Source organism: Chiloscyllium punctatum, chromosome 9 (genome assembly GCF_047496795.1).
Source record: "Chiloscyllium punctatum isolate Juve2018m chromosome 9, sChiPun1.3, whole genome shotgun sequence".
NCBI classification, from domain to species: domain Eukaryota; kingdom Metazoa; phylum Chordata; class Chondrichthyes; order Orectolobiformes; family Hemiscylliidae; genus Chiloscyllium; species Chiloscyllium punctatum.
This window is the reverse complement of record NC_092747.1, coordinates 40976700-40993019: the sequence shown is the minus strand read 5'-3', so window position 1 is coordinate 40993019 and position 16320 is coordinate 40976700. Positions and strand designations below refer to the sequence as shown.

Here is a 16320-nt window from a genome sequence, read left to right as displayed (position 1 = left end):
GCATTGCATTCAATTCTGGTCTCCCTCCTATTAGAAGGATGTTGTGAAACTTGAAAGGTTTCAGAAAATATTTACAAGGATGTCGCCAGGGTTGGAGGAGAGGTTGAACAGGCTGGGGCTGTTTTCCCTGGAGCGTCACAGGCTGAGGAGTGACCTTTATAGAGGTTTATAAAATCATGAGGGGCATGGATAGGATAAATAGACTTTTCCCTGGAGTCGGGGAGTCCAGAACTAGAGGGCATAGGTTTAGGGTGAGAGGGGAAAAATTTAAAAGGGACCTAAGGGGCAACTTTTTCTCGCAGAGGGTGGTGCGTGTATGGAATGAGCTGTTAGAGGAAGTGGAGGAGGCTAGTACAATTACAAAATTTAAAAGGCATCTGGATAGGCATATGAATAGGAAATGTTTAGAGGGATATGGGCCAGGTGCTGGCAACTGGGACTAGTTTACGTTAGTATATTTAGTCAGCATGCATCAGTTGTGCCGAAGGGTCTGTTTCCATGTTGTGACTCTGTGTGCTGTCGGTGCATCCACAAGGTGGCTAGAGAATTGCAGGATTTTGATCTCGGAACAGCTGATGATCCTACAGTTCCAAGGGAGCATTGTGTGTGTGTGTGTGAGAGAGAGAGAGAGCGATCCGGAGGTTCACTTGTTCTTCAGTATAAGTTAACTTATATTCGCCTGTCCCTGTAACAATGACAGAGACCTGAATGGTTGTTGGCTGCACTCTCATCACGGCTTTAAAACCGCTCTGGAAAACCAACGATGGATCAGGAACATTCCGCTGAGCTTCCCGCAGCCCGCGCGGTTTTGTATGTTCCCAGTTGACTGTACCTGCGACTTACTACACGCTGCATGTTGTGATGATGGGGCGGGCCATTGCTTGAAGCACATGCTCTTGTGGTGAATGGTTGGGCGCACTGCTGAGCGGTGGAGATGCCTTTAATAGCTAGCCGGCTGGGTTTGCTTGACTCTTGTAGCTGGCAATGACGTTGGTGCAGTGATTGAGCCGCTGCTGTGGGCACATGCAGCCGGTTGAGGAGGCAGCTCGCTGATGGACCGCACCAGGGCAGCAGCAGCAGCAGCAACGATTGGGCACGCACAAAGCCTTTAGAGCCGTGATTTCTAACAACAATCGGGGGCGTCCCTCTAGCCCTGCGTGTTGCGACGGAGATTTTGAGGACAGGAGCGGAAAAGAAAAGCGCAGGGGGAAGATGGTGCAGTAATAAGGAGCACATGGGGGCTGTGCATCCGACAGGGCGAGGTAACTGAGTGTTTGGCGTTTGTGCGTTTACATTAGCAATTTTTGTGCTTTTATTTGTCGATTTGCATAATGCATTCGTTTTTTTATTTCAATTTTGTGACAAGATTAAGGTGCATGCAGTTGCAATCAAAGGGGATATACCCTGTCCGCGTTCACACAACAGATGTGATTTGCATGGAGGTGGCAAGTATTTGCAGTAATGTGTCCCTCTGTTTGCTAGCGTTAGGGCAACAAAACAAATAAAAAAAAGGGAGAGAGAAGATAATGAACGGAGATTTCCAAAATACATCCGGTGAGTCTGGTCGGTGGGTGGCCCAGTCTGGCGAGAACGGCTCGGCAGCGATTGCCTCGGTGGTCCCGTTCTCGGAGAGCGTCAATCCTTGGGATGTGGTGCTGTGCACCTCGGGCACTGTCATCTCCTGCGAGAACGCCGTGGTGGTGGTGACCATTCTGCACAGCCCGAGCCTGCGAGCGCCCATGTTCGTGCTGATCGGCAGCCTGGCCGTGGCTGACCTGCTGGCGGGGGTCGGCCTCATCGCCAATTTCGCCTTCGCCTACCTGCTGCGGTCGGAAGCGGCCAAGCTGCTCACGGTGGGGCTGGTGGTCGCCTCGTTCTCCGCCTCCATCTGCAGCCTCATGGCCATCACCATCGACCGCTATCTCTCGCTGTACTACGCCTTGACTTACAACTCGGAGCGCACGGTCACTTTCACCTATGTCATGCTGGTCGTGCTGTGGGGGGTGTGCAGCTGCCTGGGATTCTTGCCCGTCCTGGGCTGGAACTGCCTGAAAGATGAGTCCACGTGTAGCGTCATCAAGCCCCTGACGAAAAACAACGTGGCCGTGCTCTCGGTCTCCTTCCTGCTCATGTTCGCAATGATGCTCCAGCTCTACATCCAGATCTGTAAGATAGTCATGAGACACGCCCATCAGATCGCCTTGCAGCACCATTTCCTGGCCACGTCCCACTATGTCACCACCAGGAAAGGGGTCTCAACCTTAGCCATCATTCTGGGCACCTTCGCTGCCTGCTGGATGCCTTTCACCGTTTACTGCTTGATAGCGGACTACACCTACCCCTCTATCTACACCTATGCTACCCTGCTACCTGCCACTTACAACTCCATCATTAACCCTGTCATCTACGCCTTCCGAAACCAGGAGATCCAGAAGGCGCTCTGGCTCATCTGCTGCGGCTGTATCCCTCCCAATATCTTACTCCGAGCACGGTCCCCTAGCGACGTATAATGAGTTGCTAAAGGGACCACTCTCAAAGGAGGGGAATATCCAGTACGGTTTCTCAGGCAGTTCCCCATTGCACCGTAATTTATGTCACTCCCATGCTTCCTATAACTTTGATCTTCAGGTAAATCCTCGGGGGCTGGGGAGTGTCTTCTCACTGTAGCTGGAACGAGATCCCTGAACTGGGAGACAGCAGTGTTACAAAATGAATGTGCTGACAGGGATGTCCTCCTTGGTTTCCTTTTCCTTGAATGTCATTTGCTAGCATTACCTAGCTTTAAAATACGAAGATTAACAGGTTACTGTGGTTAACGTTTCTATGTTACTGATGTTTTATGTATCTTACATTTTTATGGGGGGAGGTGTCATTGGTATTTTAAATTACAGGGAGACAGCTCACTCCATTGGTAATCGATACAAAACCATTATTTATGTCATTGTCCATATAGGCAGCAATACTGTAAGAAGTCACTACATATTCACCAGGATTTTCAACATCTTGATGTTTGACTATGAAAAGTAGTGTTACTAAAATATAGTAGATTGCCAAGACGATGTATAATGCTTTCAATAAATGGAGGTTAGGCAGACAAAATCACATTATCAATAAGCTTGAATATTTTATGTATGTCTTAGTTGCAGAATAGTTTCAGTAAGTGAGCAGCATAACACTATACTTGAGATGTGAAATGGGGTGAGTTTCACCTTGTTTTCCTATTCCTTTGACTAAAGCTTTTGACATCTAACCATTCAAAACAATAACTAAACTTTTGGAGGCACGTTTGTGGGAAGAGGAGCATTTTTAAAAAAAAATCCTCACTTGCTACTTTATTAATTTCATTGTTATCAATATACCATGTACTATGATAGAGTTCATGTACATTCTCACTAAATAAATTACATTATAATTGATAAAACCCAGTGCATTAAGCCCTGTGGTTTGACCAATGAATAATTTGTACCCTAAACAGCTACTGTGTAATGTAATTTAAATAACTTAAAGACATTGAATAAGTTACACTGTCATATTTGCATTTGAACATATTTTCCAAACTAACCTTGAATTTACATGAATTACACGAGAATTCTAATCTCTTGTGGATTGTATAAAGCTAATAATTTCCTAAACTAATCTGAATTATGTAAAAAGATCCAGCATATATCATACAATGTGGCAAAGTGTATCTAAAAACCACAAAAAAAAGTTATTAAGTCACTTTATTGCACTTTACTTTAGCTCACTGGTGATGGTTTCATACGTACAGATATCGGCTCCTTGGCACTTCACAACTCGTCATTTATATCCCTAGAATACCTGTAGAATTTTTCATTTTTGAACAACTGAAAATTGGCAGCAACAATTACTTTATTAAAGTAAATAGTGCAGTGCGAGGTTGTAAATAGTGTTTGTAAGAAAGACTTAAATCTTGCCTAACATCTCTCATGTTGGGGTGAGAAGAAGTTAGCTGTTGTCTATTTGTAGCTGTCAAAATGCAACTGAACAATAAATGTAAGAACATGGTGTTGTGTAGAAGTGTGTTTTTATAATATAATAGTGAAATGCACTTTATTTTAGCAAAAATGGCACAATCATGTCATATAGAATAAGAAACAGCACTGATTCTCTTTTCATTTTCTTTTCTATCATTTGGACGAAAGTAACTTTCATTGTAAATTGTTATTAATTTTGTATACATAAAATGTGATCAAATAAAGTCATTTCTTAAAGAAATGTGTTGCATTAATTGTGTGGAATACAGGGATTAGGATCCCTGTGTAAAGTTTCAATGTCTATGATTAGGAAGTGGTTTCCTCTTGGAGTGAGCTCCTAATGCAAATATTATCAGAAAGATGTCGGAGGTTGAGTATGATGCCACAGGGTGAGATTAAAAGCAGAGTTGCTCCATTCTGATTGAACATGTCCTTGTGGCATTCAAAGAAAAGTTCCAACACTACTTGAAGGTTGGGGCATGGGCAGTGGTGAAGCAATCAAAGCTAGGCAAAACAGTCCTACCAGTGTCAGCCTCACTTTGAGAGGGAAAAAAAATGACTTGCAGCATGAACAAAATTTTGCTTATGCCAGAACTTTGAATTTTACTGCACACTGTTTTTGTATTATCTTTCACCAAATAACTTTCAATTCAGTTCTTGTCAGCATGGCTGCCTTAATTTCTTCTGGGGAATTATTGCATATAAGTACAAAGAATGTTAGTCCTGGGGTATGAAACATTTCCTGAGCTGAAAATGTGTTGCAGGAAAAGCGCAGCAGATCTGGCAGCATCCAAGGAACAGGAGAATCGACGTTTCGGGCATCAGCCCTTCTTCTGGAATGAGGAAAGTGTGTCCAGCAGGCTAAGGTAAAAGGTAGGGAGGAGGGACTTGGGGGAAGGGGCGTTGGAAATGCGATAGGTGGAAGGAGGTCAAGGTGAGGGTGATAGGCCAGAGTGGGGTGGGGGTGGAGAGGTCAGGAAGAAGATTGCAGGCTAGGAAGACAGTGCTGAGTTCGAGGGATTTGACTGAGACAAGGTGGGGGGAGGGGAAATGAGGAAACTGGAGAAATCTGAGTTCATCCCTTGTGGTTGGAGGGTTCCCAGGCGGAAGATGAGGCGCTCTTCCTCCAACCATCGTGTTGCTATGGTCTGGCGATGGAGGAGTCCAAGGACCTGCATGTCCTTGGTGGAGTGGGAGGGGGAGTTGAAGTGTTGGGCTACGGGGTGGTTGGGTTGGTTGGTCCGGGTGTCCCAGAGGTGTTCCCTCCCCCAAGTTCCTCCTCCCTACCTTTTATCTTAACCTGCTGGAATAAGCACTCCCAACGCCCCTCCCCCAAGTCCCTCCTCCCTACCTTTTATCTTAGCCTGCTGGACACACTTTTCTCATTCCTGAAGAAGGGCTGATGCCCGAAACGTCGATTCTCCTGTTCCTTGGATGCTGCCTGACCTGCTGCGCTTTTCCAGCAACACATTTTCAGCTCTGATCTCCAGCATCTGCAGTCCTCACTTTCTCCTATGAAACATTTCCTGTCAGGCAATCAATGTTATCATCAAGCTCTTCCAGGCCATGGATAAATTCCCACAAAATGTTTTCCAAAACAAGACATCTGAATCCCAAATGATGAACACTAATTTCCCCGGGTGCCAATTTATTTTTATATGCTGTGCAGACTGAGTTAGGATAACAATTCATTTTGGATGATTGCTAAATTATTGATGGTTTTGTGTAGCAGAAGCCATGGTCAACAGGACTTAGATCATGAGTGTTCAAATGTAATTTAGTCATTTATTTTAATTGACTGTCCCTTATTCATTTATTGTCTATTTATTTTGTTGGGCAGAATGTTCAAACATTAGACAGTTTATTCTTTTCCTCATCTTATCACAAGTGAATGGTTGCTTCAGTGAACCACATCAAAACATCCATAAAATAGCCATAGTAATCATTATACAAAAGTGACGAAGGTACTGTACTTTGGGTTACAGTACACAAACACAGTTTATCATTCTGGTGCCAACCTTATTAACCGATAAGGGTAATTCTGTATCCAAAGCAAAGGGTTGGTAGTTTTATTTGAAACCCTCAGATACAGAACATATTTCACACAAACATTTCTGCTTGGTTTTTTTAGTATTTCCATGGCTTAGACTATTAACAAAAAACAATTTCCTTGGCAATGAAAAGAGATGATTGGCTTAAATCTGTCATCAGTTAAAAATCTCTGACATTCAAAGAATAGGAAACAGCACATTAGGCATGGATGTGGGTAGATAAGCATTGGAAGACGTAAAACGGCTTCTGATTCACTACAAGCCAGTTAAAACTGCTGCACAAATTCACGATCCAGCCACAGAGTCAGTTTGGTATGGGCCATCAGTCTATAGAGACGAACATCTTTCACAGGGCGTTCTTTGGACGACAACAGCTGATGCACAGTAAAGACAGTGTTACAGCATGTGATCATTAAGAATTTCATTACAGAAATAGTTTGCTTCCACTACTGATTGAAGGAAGCTGCACATCCATGAGCACAACCTGTGAGGGAGAATTTAAAACCTTTGCACAAAGCAAAAACCGGTAGGTACTCTGTTCAAATGGCCCGGGTGTATCTACAGTCAGTGCCCACTTGCATTTCTTGGCATTGGACATATCCACTTTCTTTACCTTGTGCGATAGCACTTGGGCAGTATCTCAAAGGGACCAAGGTGGGAGTAACATGGCAGTACCTTTGAGATTGCTGAGCTCCCTCTTCTCAGGAATTTACTTAGCAATGCTGCCAGCTACTCTGTTAATCAGTCTTACTTTTGAAGGGGACTAAAGGACTCACCAAGAGCATTCAGGTGTCTCATATAAATATACCAGCCCAGAAGCACATCAGTGTTCAGTAAAACATACAGAAAAGAAAAAAATATACTTGAATGTCGAATGTTTACAGCATTGAAGATGGCTACTTGGCCTGTTGTATCTGTATTATCATTGATAGGAGCAATTCAGTTAGAGACACTCACTGGCCTTCTGTCACTTGCCCTAGATATTCTTCTTTACCGGATCATAATCCAATCCCCTTCCAAATTGAATCTGCTTTCACCTCAATCTCAGGTAATGCATATCGAACCATTGGCTCCACGATGAACGTTTTATCTTCCAGTGGTCATTGCTTTTTTCACTAAAGCTGTCTTCTTTGGTTCTTCATTTGTCCTCCAACAAGAACAGATTTTCTTTACCGGGTCTGTTTAGACCCCTTATGATTTTGAATATCCCTGTAAAAGTATAACTTCCCCTGATTTCCTTGCTTTTATACTCCATGCCACTGTTGATAAGCTGCAATGTAACATCCTTTGATCCCTCTCAACCTGTCCTGTGATCTTCAAAGATCTATGCACAGAAGCACCAAGTTCCCCTGCTCCTACAGTCTCTTTAGCAATGTATATTTTAGATTGGCCCTATCAAAATGAGTCGCTTCACAATTCTCTGCTTTAAATTTCATCTGAAATTTGTCTACTCGTTCCACTAAACACTGTCCTTTTTCAGTTCTACGCTAATATCCTCACTGTTTATACAATTTTGTATCATCTGAAAATTTTGAAATTGTAACCTGTACACCAAACTCATGGATAATATATATCAGGAAAGGCAAGGATGCTAACACCTTCTGTTGGAACTCCACCACAAACCTTTGTTCAATGCAAAAAAAACACAAGTTTGCCACCTCTCTTTGTTACCTGTCACTCAATGTCGCTCCTGTGACTTTTATTCCATGATTAATAATTTTGCTGTCAAGACTTGTGCAGCAGTATATCAAATGTCTTTTGAAAGTTCATGTACACCGCATCAATAGCATTATCTGAATAGACTGGAGCTATTCTTCCCGGAGTATCAGAGACTGAGCAGTGACCTTATAGAAGTTGTAAAATCATGAGGGGAATGAATAGGGTGAATATCCTTTTCCCAAGATAGGGGAATCCAAAACTAGAGGGCACAGCTTTAAGGTGGGAGGGGAAAAGTATAAAAGGAACTTAAGGGGCAACGTTTTAAACACAGAGAGTTGTGCATGTATGGAATAAGCTGTCAAAGAAAGTGGTGGAGGTAGGTATAATTACAACACTTAATAGGCATCGGGATGGGTACATGAATAGGAAGGATTTAGAGGAACATGGGCCAATTGCTGATAAATGAGACTAGATTATCTGGTTGGCATGGACTAGATGGACTGAAGGTCTGTTTCCAAGCTGTACAACTTTAGACACTATCATCTTTATCCCTAACTGTTACTTCATCAAATAACTCTAGTAAGTCATATGAACACAATATTCCCTTAACAGATTGATGCTGGATTTTCTTAATTGACTTGTGTTTGCCCAAGTGATTATCAACTTCGACCTGAATTATTGTTTCTAGAAGGTCCCTCACCAATAATGGTAATCTGACTGGCTTGCAATTGTTGTGTTTATAACCTTTTCTCGAACAAGGCTGTGACGTTAAGTCAAAAATGTTCCCACCTTCCCACCTATGAAAACTGCTGATCTCCCCATACCTTACCTTGGTGTCAATAAATGACCTCTGGGCTTCAGGATTTTCACTTGCCCAATTCAATCCACCTCTCTTCATCCAGTTCAGGCAAGCAAACAGGGTATATTGGTGGCCCAGCATCATCGGGGATGGCCTCCAACAAGTATTCTGAGACTGGAAGAGTTATTTTCTACCCTGTTTAGTCAATGTCTGCTTGATTGTGTCTTCTTTTCACAAACGGGAAATACATTAAAATTAACCAGTATATCTTACTTACTCAAAACTATAATACACCTGGACTAAAATTCTAGAATCTGTGAAATACAAGAATAGGATTAACACGTTTTGGTCCTTGACTCAAGGCCATCATTCAGTGGAATTATGGTTGACTTTTGGCTCAACTTTACATGATTGTTTTTACCCCTTATCCATTAATACCTTTGGATAAAAAAGCTCTGTGAATCCCAATTTTAAAATTAACAATTGATTTAATATTAATTGCCATTTGTGGAAGAAAAGTTCACACTTCAAGCGCTCATTATATGCATGTATTTCTTAAATTAGCATCTGAAAGTTCTGTCTCTAATTTTTAGGTTATGTCCCCTAATTGTGACATTCCCAACCAGCAGAAATAGTTCACCTCTGTATTGCCAATTGTTTCCCCTTAACATCTTAAAAGCATAAATTAAACTATCCTGTTTCCTTCTAAATTCTAGGATATTCTGCCCTATTTATGTAATTTTTCCTCACAACAAGCTTTGGAGTCCAGCTATCATTCTGGTAAATCTACGCTGCACTTCCTCAAAAGCCAATATGTAGTTCCTGAGGTGGTTTGCACTGTACAGTACTGTACTTGTTATTGTTTTAGTTGTGACCAGTAACTTAAATAAGGAATCTAAAATCCCAATTTATTGAAAAAATGAAGCTGCAATGTAAAACAAAAGATATTTTTCCTATGAAGAGTGAAACAAATATCTAGTGTAAACACCTATTCTTTAAAACCCAAAACCAACATGTTAAACATGAATTAACAAATTGTGGTGTATTATAAACTATAAATCAAAAAGATGCAACTAACATAGATCTTACAAATTGCATTCCACTTGGTATTTCTAATCAATCTCAGTCACGAAACTCTTCACAAATCCTGTCTTCCTCAATGAGATATTTTTTTCTGCTAGCAGGTAGACTGATCTCAAGTCAAGTGCAGCACACAAACTACCATGAGCATGATCTTAACCAAAAATGGCAGATATTTGCAGAACACTGCTTACATTGGTTTGGATGGTATAGATATACCAATGTTAACTTCAAGTAACAGAAACAACTGTATATTCACTTATTCTCAGCTTTTGGATCTAATCACTGCATTCTTTAGCCGGTCTGTTTTGCCCGAATAGGGCCATCATCATCTGAGCTCTGAAGACTTATGTCCTTTTTATATGGTTCCACCAGTTTTAGTCTCTCCAGAAGTTTTGGATTCCAATCTTAATTTCAGCTTTTGTTTCCTTAGAAACTGGAGATGTCAGTTTGCTAGTGATTTTTGAAAAGATTTGTAGCTGAGGTTGATGCTAAGTATGTAAGTTAGCTCGCTGAACTGGAAGAATTGGTTTCAGATGTTTTGTCACCATACTAGGTAACATCATCAGTGAGAGTCTCCGGTGAAGCGCTGGTGGTATGTCCCACCTCTCTATTTATTGGTCTTGGTTTCTTAAGGTGGGTGATGTCATTTCTGGTTCTTTTTTTCAAGGGAAGGTAGATGGGATCTAAATCGATGTGTTTATTGATGGAGTTCTAGTTAGAATATCATGCCTCTAAGAATTCTCAAGCACGTCTTTGTTTCACTTGTCCTAGGATGTGCACCCAAGAACTACAAAAGGCATAAGAAAAATATCTATACAACGTTTTGAAGAAAAATGGATACCCAATAAATAATCCCCGATTCCTCAGAAACAAACCCAAACAAGCAGACACAACATAACCAAACACTATAGCCACATTACCTTACATCAAGGACATATCAGAAATGACTTCCAGACTACTCAGACCCCTTGGCATCATGGTAGCTCACAAACCTACCAACACACTTAAAGAGCAACTAATGAAACTAAAGGATCGATTAAATACTAGCAGCAAATCTAACGTCATTTACAAGAACTGTAAAAAAAAACGACATCAGACAAATATGCAGGAAACTTGCCACCAGGACACACGAACACTGACTAGTGTCCGAAAGACACAACCCACCATCTCTAGTTTCCACACATACAGACAAAGAAGGACACCGTTTTGACTGGGGCAACACACACATCCTAGAACAGACAAAACAAAGACATGCACGAGAATTCTTAGAGGCAAAGCATTCTAACAAGAACTCCATCATTAAACACATTGATTTCAATCCTATCTACCTTACCTTAAAAAAAAGAACTGGAAATTACATCACCCACCTTAAGAAACCAAGACCTATAAATAGAGAGGTGGGACATACCACCAGAGCTTCACCGCTTGTTACCTGGTATGGTGACAAAATGTTTGAAAACAAATCTTCCAGCTTAGCGAATTAATTTACATATTCATATCGGTTTGCTTTCTAAATTTTCTTTTGAAATTTCTGTTTTCAGTTGGAATCTGAAAACCATGGATTCCAAAATATAGCAAGTTCTTATCATCCTAAGGTCTGAGAAATTATTTTACTCAGAGGATTGTGGACATTTTGGAATTCTCGACACCAGAGGGTTGTGGAAAATCATTCCTGGAGAATGTTAAGGTAGAGATTGAGAGAGGGTTTCTATCAGTGGTAGGCAGAGTTACCATTGGAGTTCAGGGGTACAGAGTTCTGGGGATGTGGATGGGATAGGTAAAAGGCACTGAAGTGTTTGATCAGCTATGGTCATATTGAATAGTGGGGCAGACTCAATGGGACTTCTTGTCCAATGTTCCTTCCTAAACATTTTAACAAACAGGTTATTATACACTACAGGAATCTTTTAATATTACATAAATACAGAGATATATACAAAATTATAAGGGCTTAATCAAAGCAAAAGTCGATAAATATAACAATTATGTTAGCAGGAATCAAACGTCATAAACTAACATAACTCGTAGTTTGCTTTCTCTCCTACACTCCTTTCTTTTAGCTCTGGACAGAACATCAGCAATTTTATCATTTTTCCCATCAGCATGCTCCATCTTTAGATTGAACAGCCGATGGATCAATCTCCAGTGAACAAATGAAGATTCTCAGTGGGGAACCTCTTCAAAAACATCAGTGGATTGTTTGTAACCCACGTAAACGCATCCCTCGCCTTGATTATTTGAATTACATACACTTAAATTGCTAAAAAGTCAAGACTTAATGCTTGCTTCCCAATTGTGGTTTGTGCTTGCAGATATGTATTAAGCCTTATTACGAAATTGCTGATTGAATGCTCGATACCATTGTAGCAATACCACCCCAACTATATCACTAGAATCAAAAGCCATTTTGAATAGTGTATTGAGATTTGGTGCAGCCAAAATAAGCTCATTTGTGAATATGAATCTTGAATTCTGAAAAGCAATCTGACAATAGTCTGTCCAGATTAATGTTAATTTTTCTTCACCAAGTTAATTAACGGAATAACAAATTTTGGCACAAACCTCCTGTCAATCCCACATATTCTGAGGAATCATGGTATTTCCTGTATGAACGTCCATAATTATTTGAACCTTAGCTTCTTTGGACAATAATCAACCTTGGCCCACAACATCTCCCACAGAGACAACTTTGATCATGGGAAATATTGAGGCTTTGTCAAATTTATCACCAAATCCACATTTTGCGGTCTATCCGGTGATGCACTTAGGTGTTCCACATATTCTTTCCAACTGTTAGACTATCAATATACAGCATACAGTTAAATAATACAGCAACTAATTAATTTGTCAATTTTTGAAAACTGCTATCTTCATTCCAAATGGCATAATTTAGATAGCCAGGTCTGTAATCCTGAAAACTTTCTGATTATTTTCTGCACCTGGTCACGACATTTTAATGGGGATCTAATTACCTGACTCCAAATCTCTTTGTGCCTGAACTATTTGCTAACGATTAGATGCAAAGTGAGTGAGCTTTCATTTGCCAACATTAAAATCCACTTGCAAAAATTTTGGCTATTCACTTAATCTTTAAGTATCATTTTGTAATTTTAGGCTTTTATCAACACTGCTTACAATGCTGCCTTTGCTTAATAGGCAAAGTTTGATAGGTTGCTTTCTGTCCATCTCCTAAGTAATTAACAAATGTAGCAATTGGCTGAAGCCCTATCACAAGTTTTTGTGGGACACCACTTACCATATTATGCCAATTAAAGTGACTCCCCATTTACCCTTTCCTCTTAGTCAATTTCCTAACTGGATCAATAATCTGCCCTCCTTTTTACAGACTCCAACATTATCTCAGGACTAGATAGGGTAAATACAGGAGACATGCCCCCAGTGACAGGGGTATCCAGATTCAGACCATTTAGCACTGAGATGAGGAGAAATTTCCACACCCAGACAGTTGTAAGCCTGTGAAATTTTCTGCCACAGAAAACGGCCGTGACCAAAAAAATTGATTCTTTTCATGAAACAGTTAAGTATAATTCTTAGGGCTAAAGGAATCAGATGGTCTGGGAAGAAAGAGGGAGCAGGGTAATCAGCTAGACGATAAGGCATGATTAAATAGAGGAGACTTGATGGGCCGAATGGCCTACTTCTGCACCTATCCTCTATGTTCCTAACAGTCTCCATAGAAATAACATTCAGAGACATTCCCCTATTCCCATTACTCTTAGTCAACTCATCAAAGAAAAATCAATCAAATTCATCAAGCATGACCTACTTTTTAGCCAGGCTGGCAGTATCTGGCTAGCTGAAGAAAATGTACAAGGTGATTAAAACCATAATTCACACAGAAACAACAATTATTCCTGCTGTAACTTGTTATGCATTCCTAAATTTTGTTTAAAAATCTGTTAGTTTTACACAGAAGGTTGTGTGTTATCATTGCTAATGAATGGAGCATGGAACTGTCAGAAGAAGGGTGTCCAGAATTTGCTGCCAAAGCAACAGTGTATTTAACGGCATTTGCTGTTGTTAATATGTAAATCAGTCAGCATCTTGTAGTGGAGAAGAGATATACTGTAAATTCCAAAATACCACCATTAGTATTATAAAAAAACAACAGCTCACTCACATACACCCTGTCAGTTTCTCAAGATTGCTGCATGCTTTTGTTGCAGTCGTAGTCTCCCCCTGCTCCAGAGGTGTGTAATAACGTCTCTGTACAGGTTGATTAGAAAGTTAAAGTTGCCCAGCTGTCTGCACCTCTAGCATAGTTACATCCGTGCTCAAGTGTCCTTGGAGAGGGAGCAATGCCAGTGTCACTTGACACAGTACAGGCCCTTAAGTGATTGGTGGGCCGCCATGGCAGGAGAATATCATCACTACTGAAAATAATATTTCAATTTAAGAGTGATAAGTTTCCACTAACCTTTCAATTTTTGTTATAATGTGCCACCAGATGACTTCTAAACTGTAACTGTTTTATATTAAAAGAGCAGAAAGTTAAGGGTGCTCTTAACAGTGTGAGTACGCTCCTACTTTTCCAGGCTGGAAATCTGATATCTGGAAACAGAGGTTCTGTGGAAAACATTTGAACAGATCCACCAGCTCACCACTTAACTGATTGGGCTCTGTAACCAAGTGTGAAGGCACCAGCTCACCTAACACTGTGACTGCGTAACATGGGAAGACTCAGCAGGACATTACAAAGCTACTCCATTTCTCTCGCTAGACTACCTCTCAGTGTCTCAGGATCTCTTTCTGTCAGGTTATTTCTCAGTGTCACTCGCTCTTAACTTCTGTCTCTAGTTTTATCTGTCTCTCCCTCTCTCTTTCACTGCATTTTTCTTTCTGTTTCTTGATCTGCTGTCTTTTTGCAGCAGAGTTTTGGAGCAGCCACAAAATTCTCAGATATCATTAGTTTTGTTTAAACCTACACAATGGCATTTTTAAAAATGAAGCAAAAGTTAAACATTTATGTTTATAATTTCAAGAAAGATGGACTGCATAAACTAGAGAAAGCTGTCTCAGTAATTCAGTGAATCTTCCACTATCAATATCCTGGATGTTGGCATTGACCAGAAACTGAACTGTATTAGCCATAAAGATACAGTGGCTATAGGAGCAAGTCTGAGGCTAGGAAGGCTGCTAGCAATAACTCACCTCCTGACTCCCCAAAGTGTGTTGAACATCTATAAGCTACAAGTAAGAGGTGGAATGGAATACTTTGCATTTGCATGGATGAGTGCAGCTCCAAAAACACACAAGAAACTTGACACCAAAGCAGTCTACTAGATTGGCACCACATCCACAAACATCGAAACTGTCCACCACCAATGTTCAATCGCAACAGTAAATACCATCTACAAGATACACTGCAGAAATTCACCAAGGTTCCTTAGCCAACACCTTCCAAACTTATGAACACTTCCATCTAGAAGGACATGACAGTAGATACATGGGAACAGTATCCATGCAAGTTCCTCTTCAACCCACTTACCATCCTGATTTGAAAAGATATTGCCTTTCTCTAAGTGTCACAGGTCAAAATTCTGGAACTCCAGGATTAGTGGAATTGTCACTGTAACTACACCAAATGCATTGTAGTGGTTCATGAAGACAGCTCACCACTATCTTCCCAAGGCCAGTGAGCAAAGAGCAATAATTACTGGCTCAGTCAGTGAAGCCAGCATCCCATAAATAAGGGAAAAAAAACAAAATGCTCGTGTGATGCCTTTGGTTTGTGTGTCAATAATTGATGACATCAAGAAGTTTACATGTATGTAACATGTAACATACAATATATTTGATTTAACACAAAGCAGTTCTTTAAAGCACAGAAGCCAAACAATTTCGAGTTATAATGTTTTCTCACTGTTTAATGTTCCAATGAAGTTTTTATATTAATATTTTTTCTGGTCCATGCACTTAGGGTTAGGCATTCTGATGGAATTATCATTCTATTCTGTAATCCAAAAAAAAAATTCAAAATCAAGAAATGTTGATCCCAAGTACTCTGGACTAGATGGGTTATTGTTTTATAACCAGTCAATCCGAGTCAATCTTTCTGGTCCAGAAAGAAAAGACATGAAACAGTGAAATCAGATTATTGCAATTATTGTCTGTTTTTCAGAATTACAATCCTTATTTTTCTTTTCTGACTAATTTTTTCTCTCTCATTCAACCCATTTTTTTCTTCTATTTTTCTTTCCGTCTCTAACTCACCCTCCTTTTCCATCATTCATCAATTTCCTTCTCATTCTGAAATCTGACTGTTTAAGGAGACAGACAATTAATTCCATTATTCAGCAAGGTCTGAGATGCTCAGTAAAAAACTCTCAGTTGCAACAACTTACTAGGCAAAATGGGTTTCAAGCTGAAGGGTGAGAGCCAAACTCTATCAGATGTGCCCCAAGATGCCCTGCTCTAACAAGTTCTGCCCTGTTACTTACCTCATGCACGAAATTTAATTAAAATGAAGAACTGAAGTTATATTTCACTATTATCACAAGTATGTTTTAGAATTGGGTAGTAAAATCACTGTGAAAAATGCTCATTAAATTTGTTGGTAAAGATAACTGAGATTTTTAGTGCAATTGACCTTCAATGATTAAGTGTTAGGGAGGCTTGCACTACAGGGGCAGTGTGTAACCAGAGTCAGGATGTGACACAACTCTGGACTAAATGGAGTGATACTTCCCATTAGAATAGTCTCCTCTTACCT

General features: G+C 40.4%; 1 protein-coding gene across 1 annotated transcript; it reads left to right on the top strand.

Moving 5' to 3' along the window:
* Positions 1-995: 995 nt before the first annotated feature.
* gpr12 (G protein-coupled receptor 12) lies at positions 996-4157 on the top strand. The gene is made up of 2 exons (XM_072577310.1): positions 996-1262; positions 1483-4157. Exon 2 carries the CDS (start codon positions 1527-1529, stop codon positions 2508-2510), a length of 984 nt encoding a protein of 327 aa, XP_072433411.1. The 5' UTR covers positions 996-1262; positions 1483-1526; the 3' UTR covers positions 2511-4157.
* Positions 4158-16320: the final 12163 nt, after the last annotated feature.

Coding starts and splice junctions, on each gene's coding strand:
- gpr12 (XM_072577310.1), top strand. CDS start 1,527: ATGAACGGAGATTTCCAAAATACATCCGGTGAGTCTGGTCGGTGGGTG.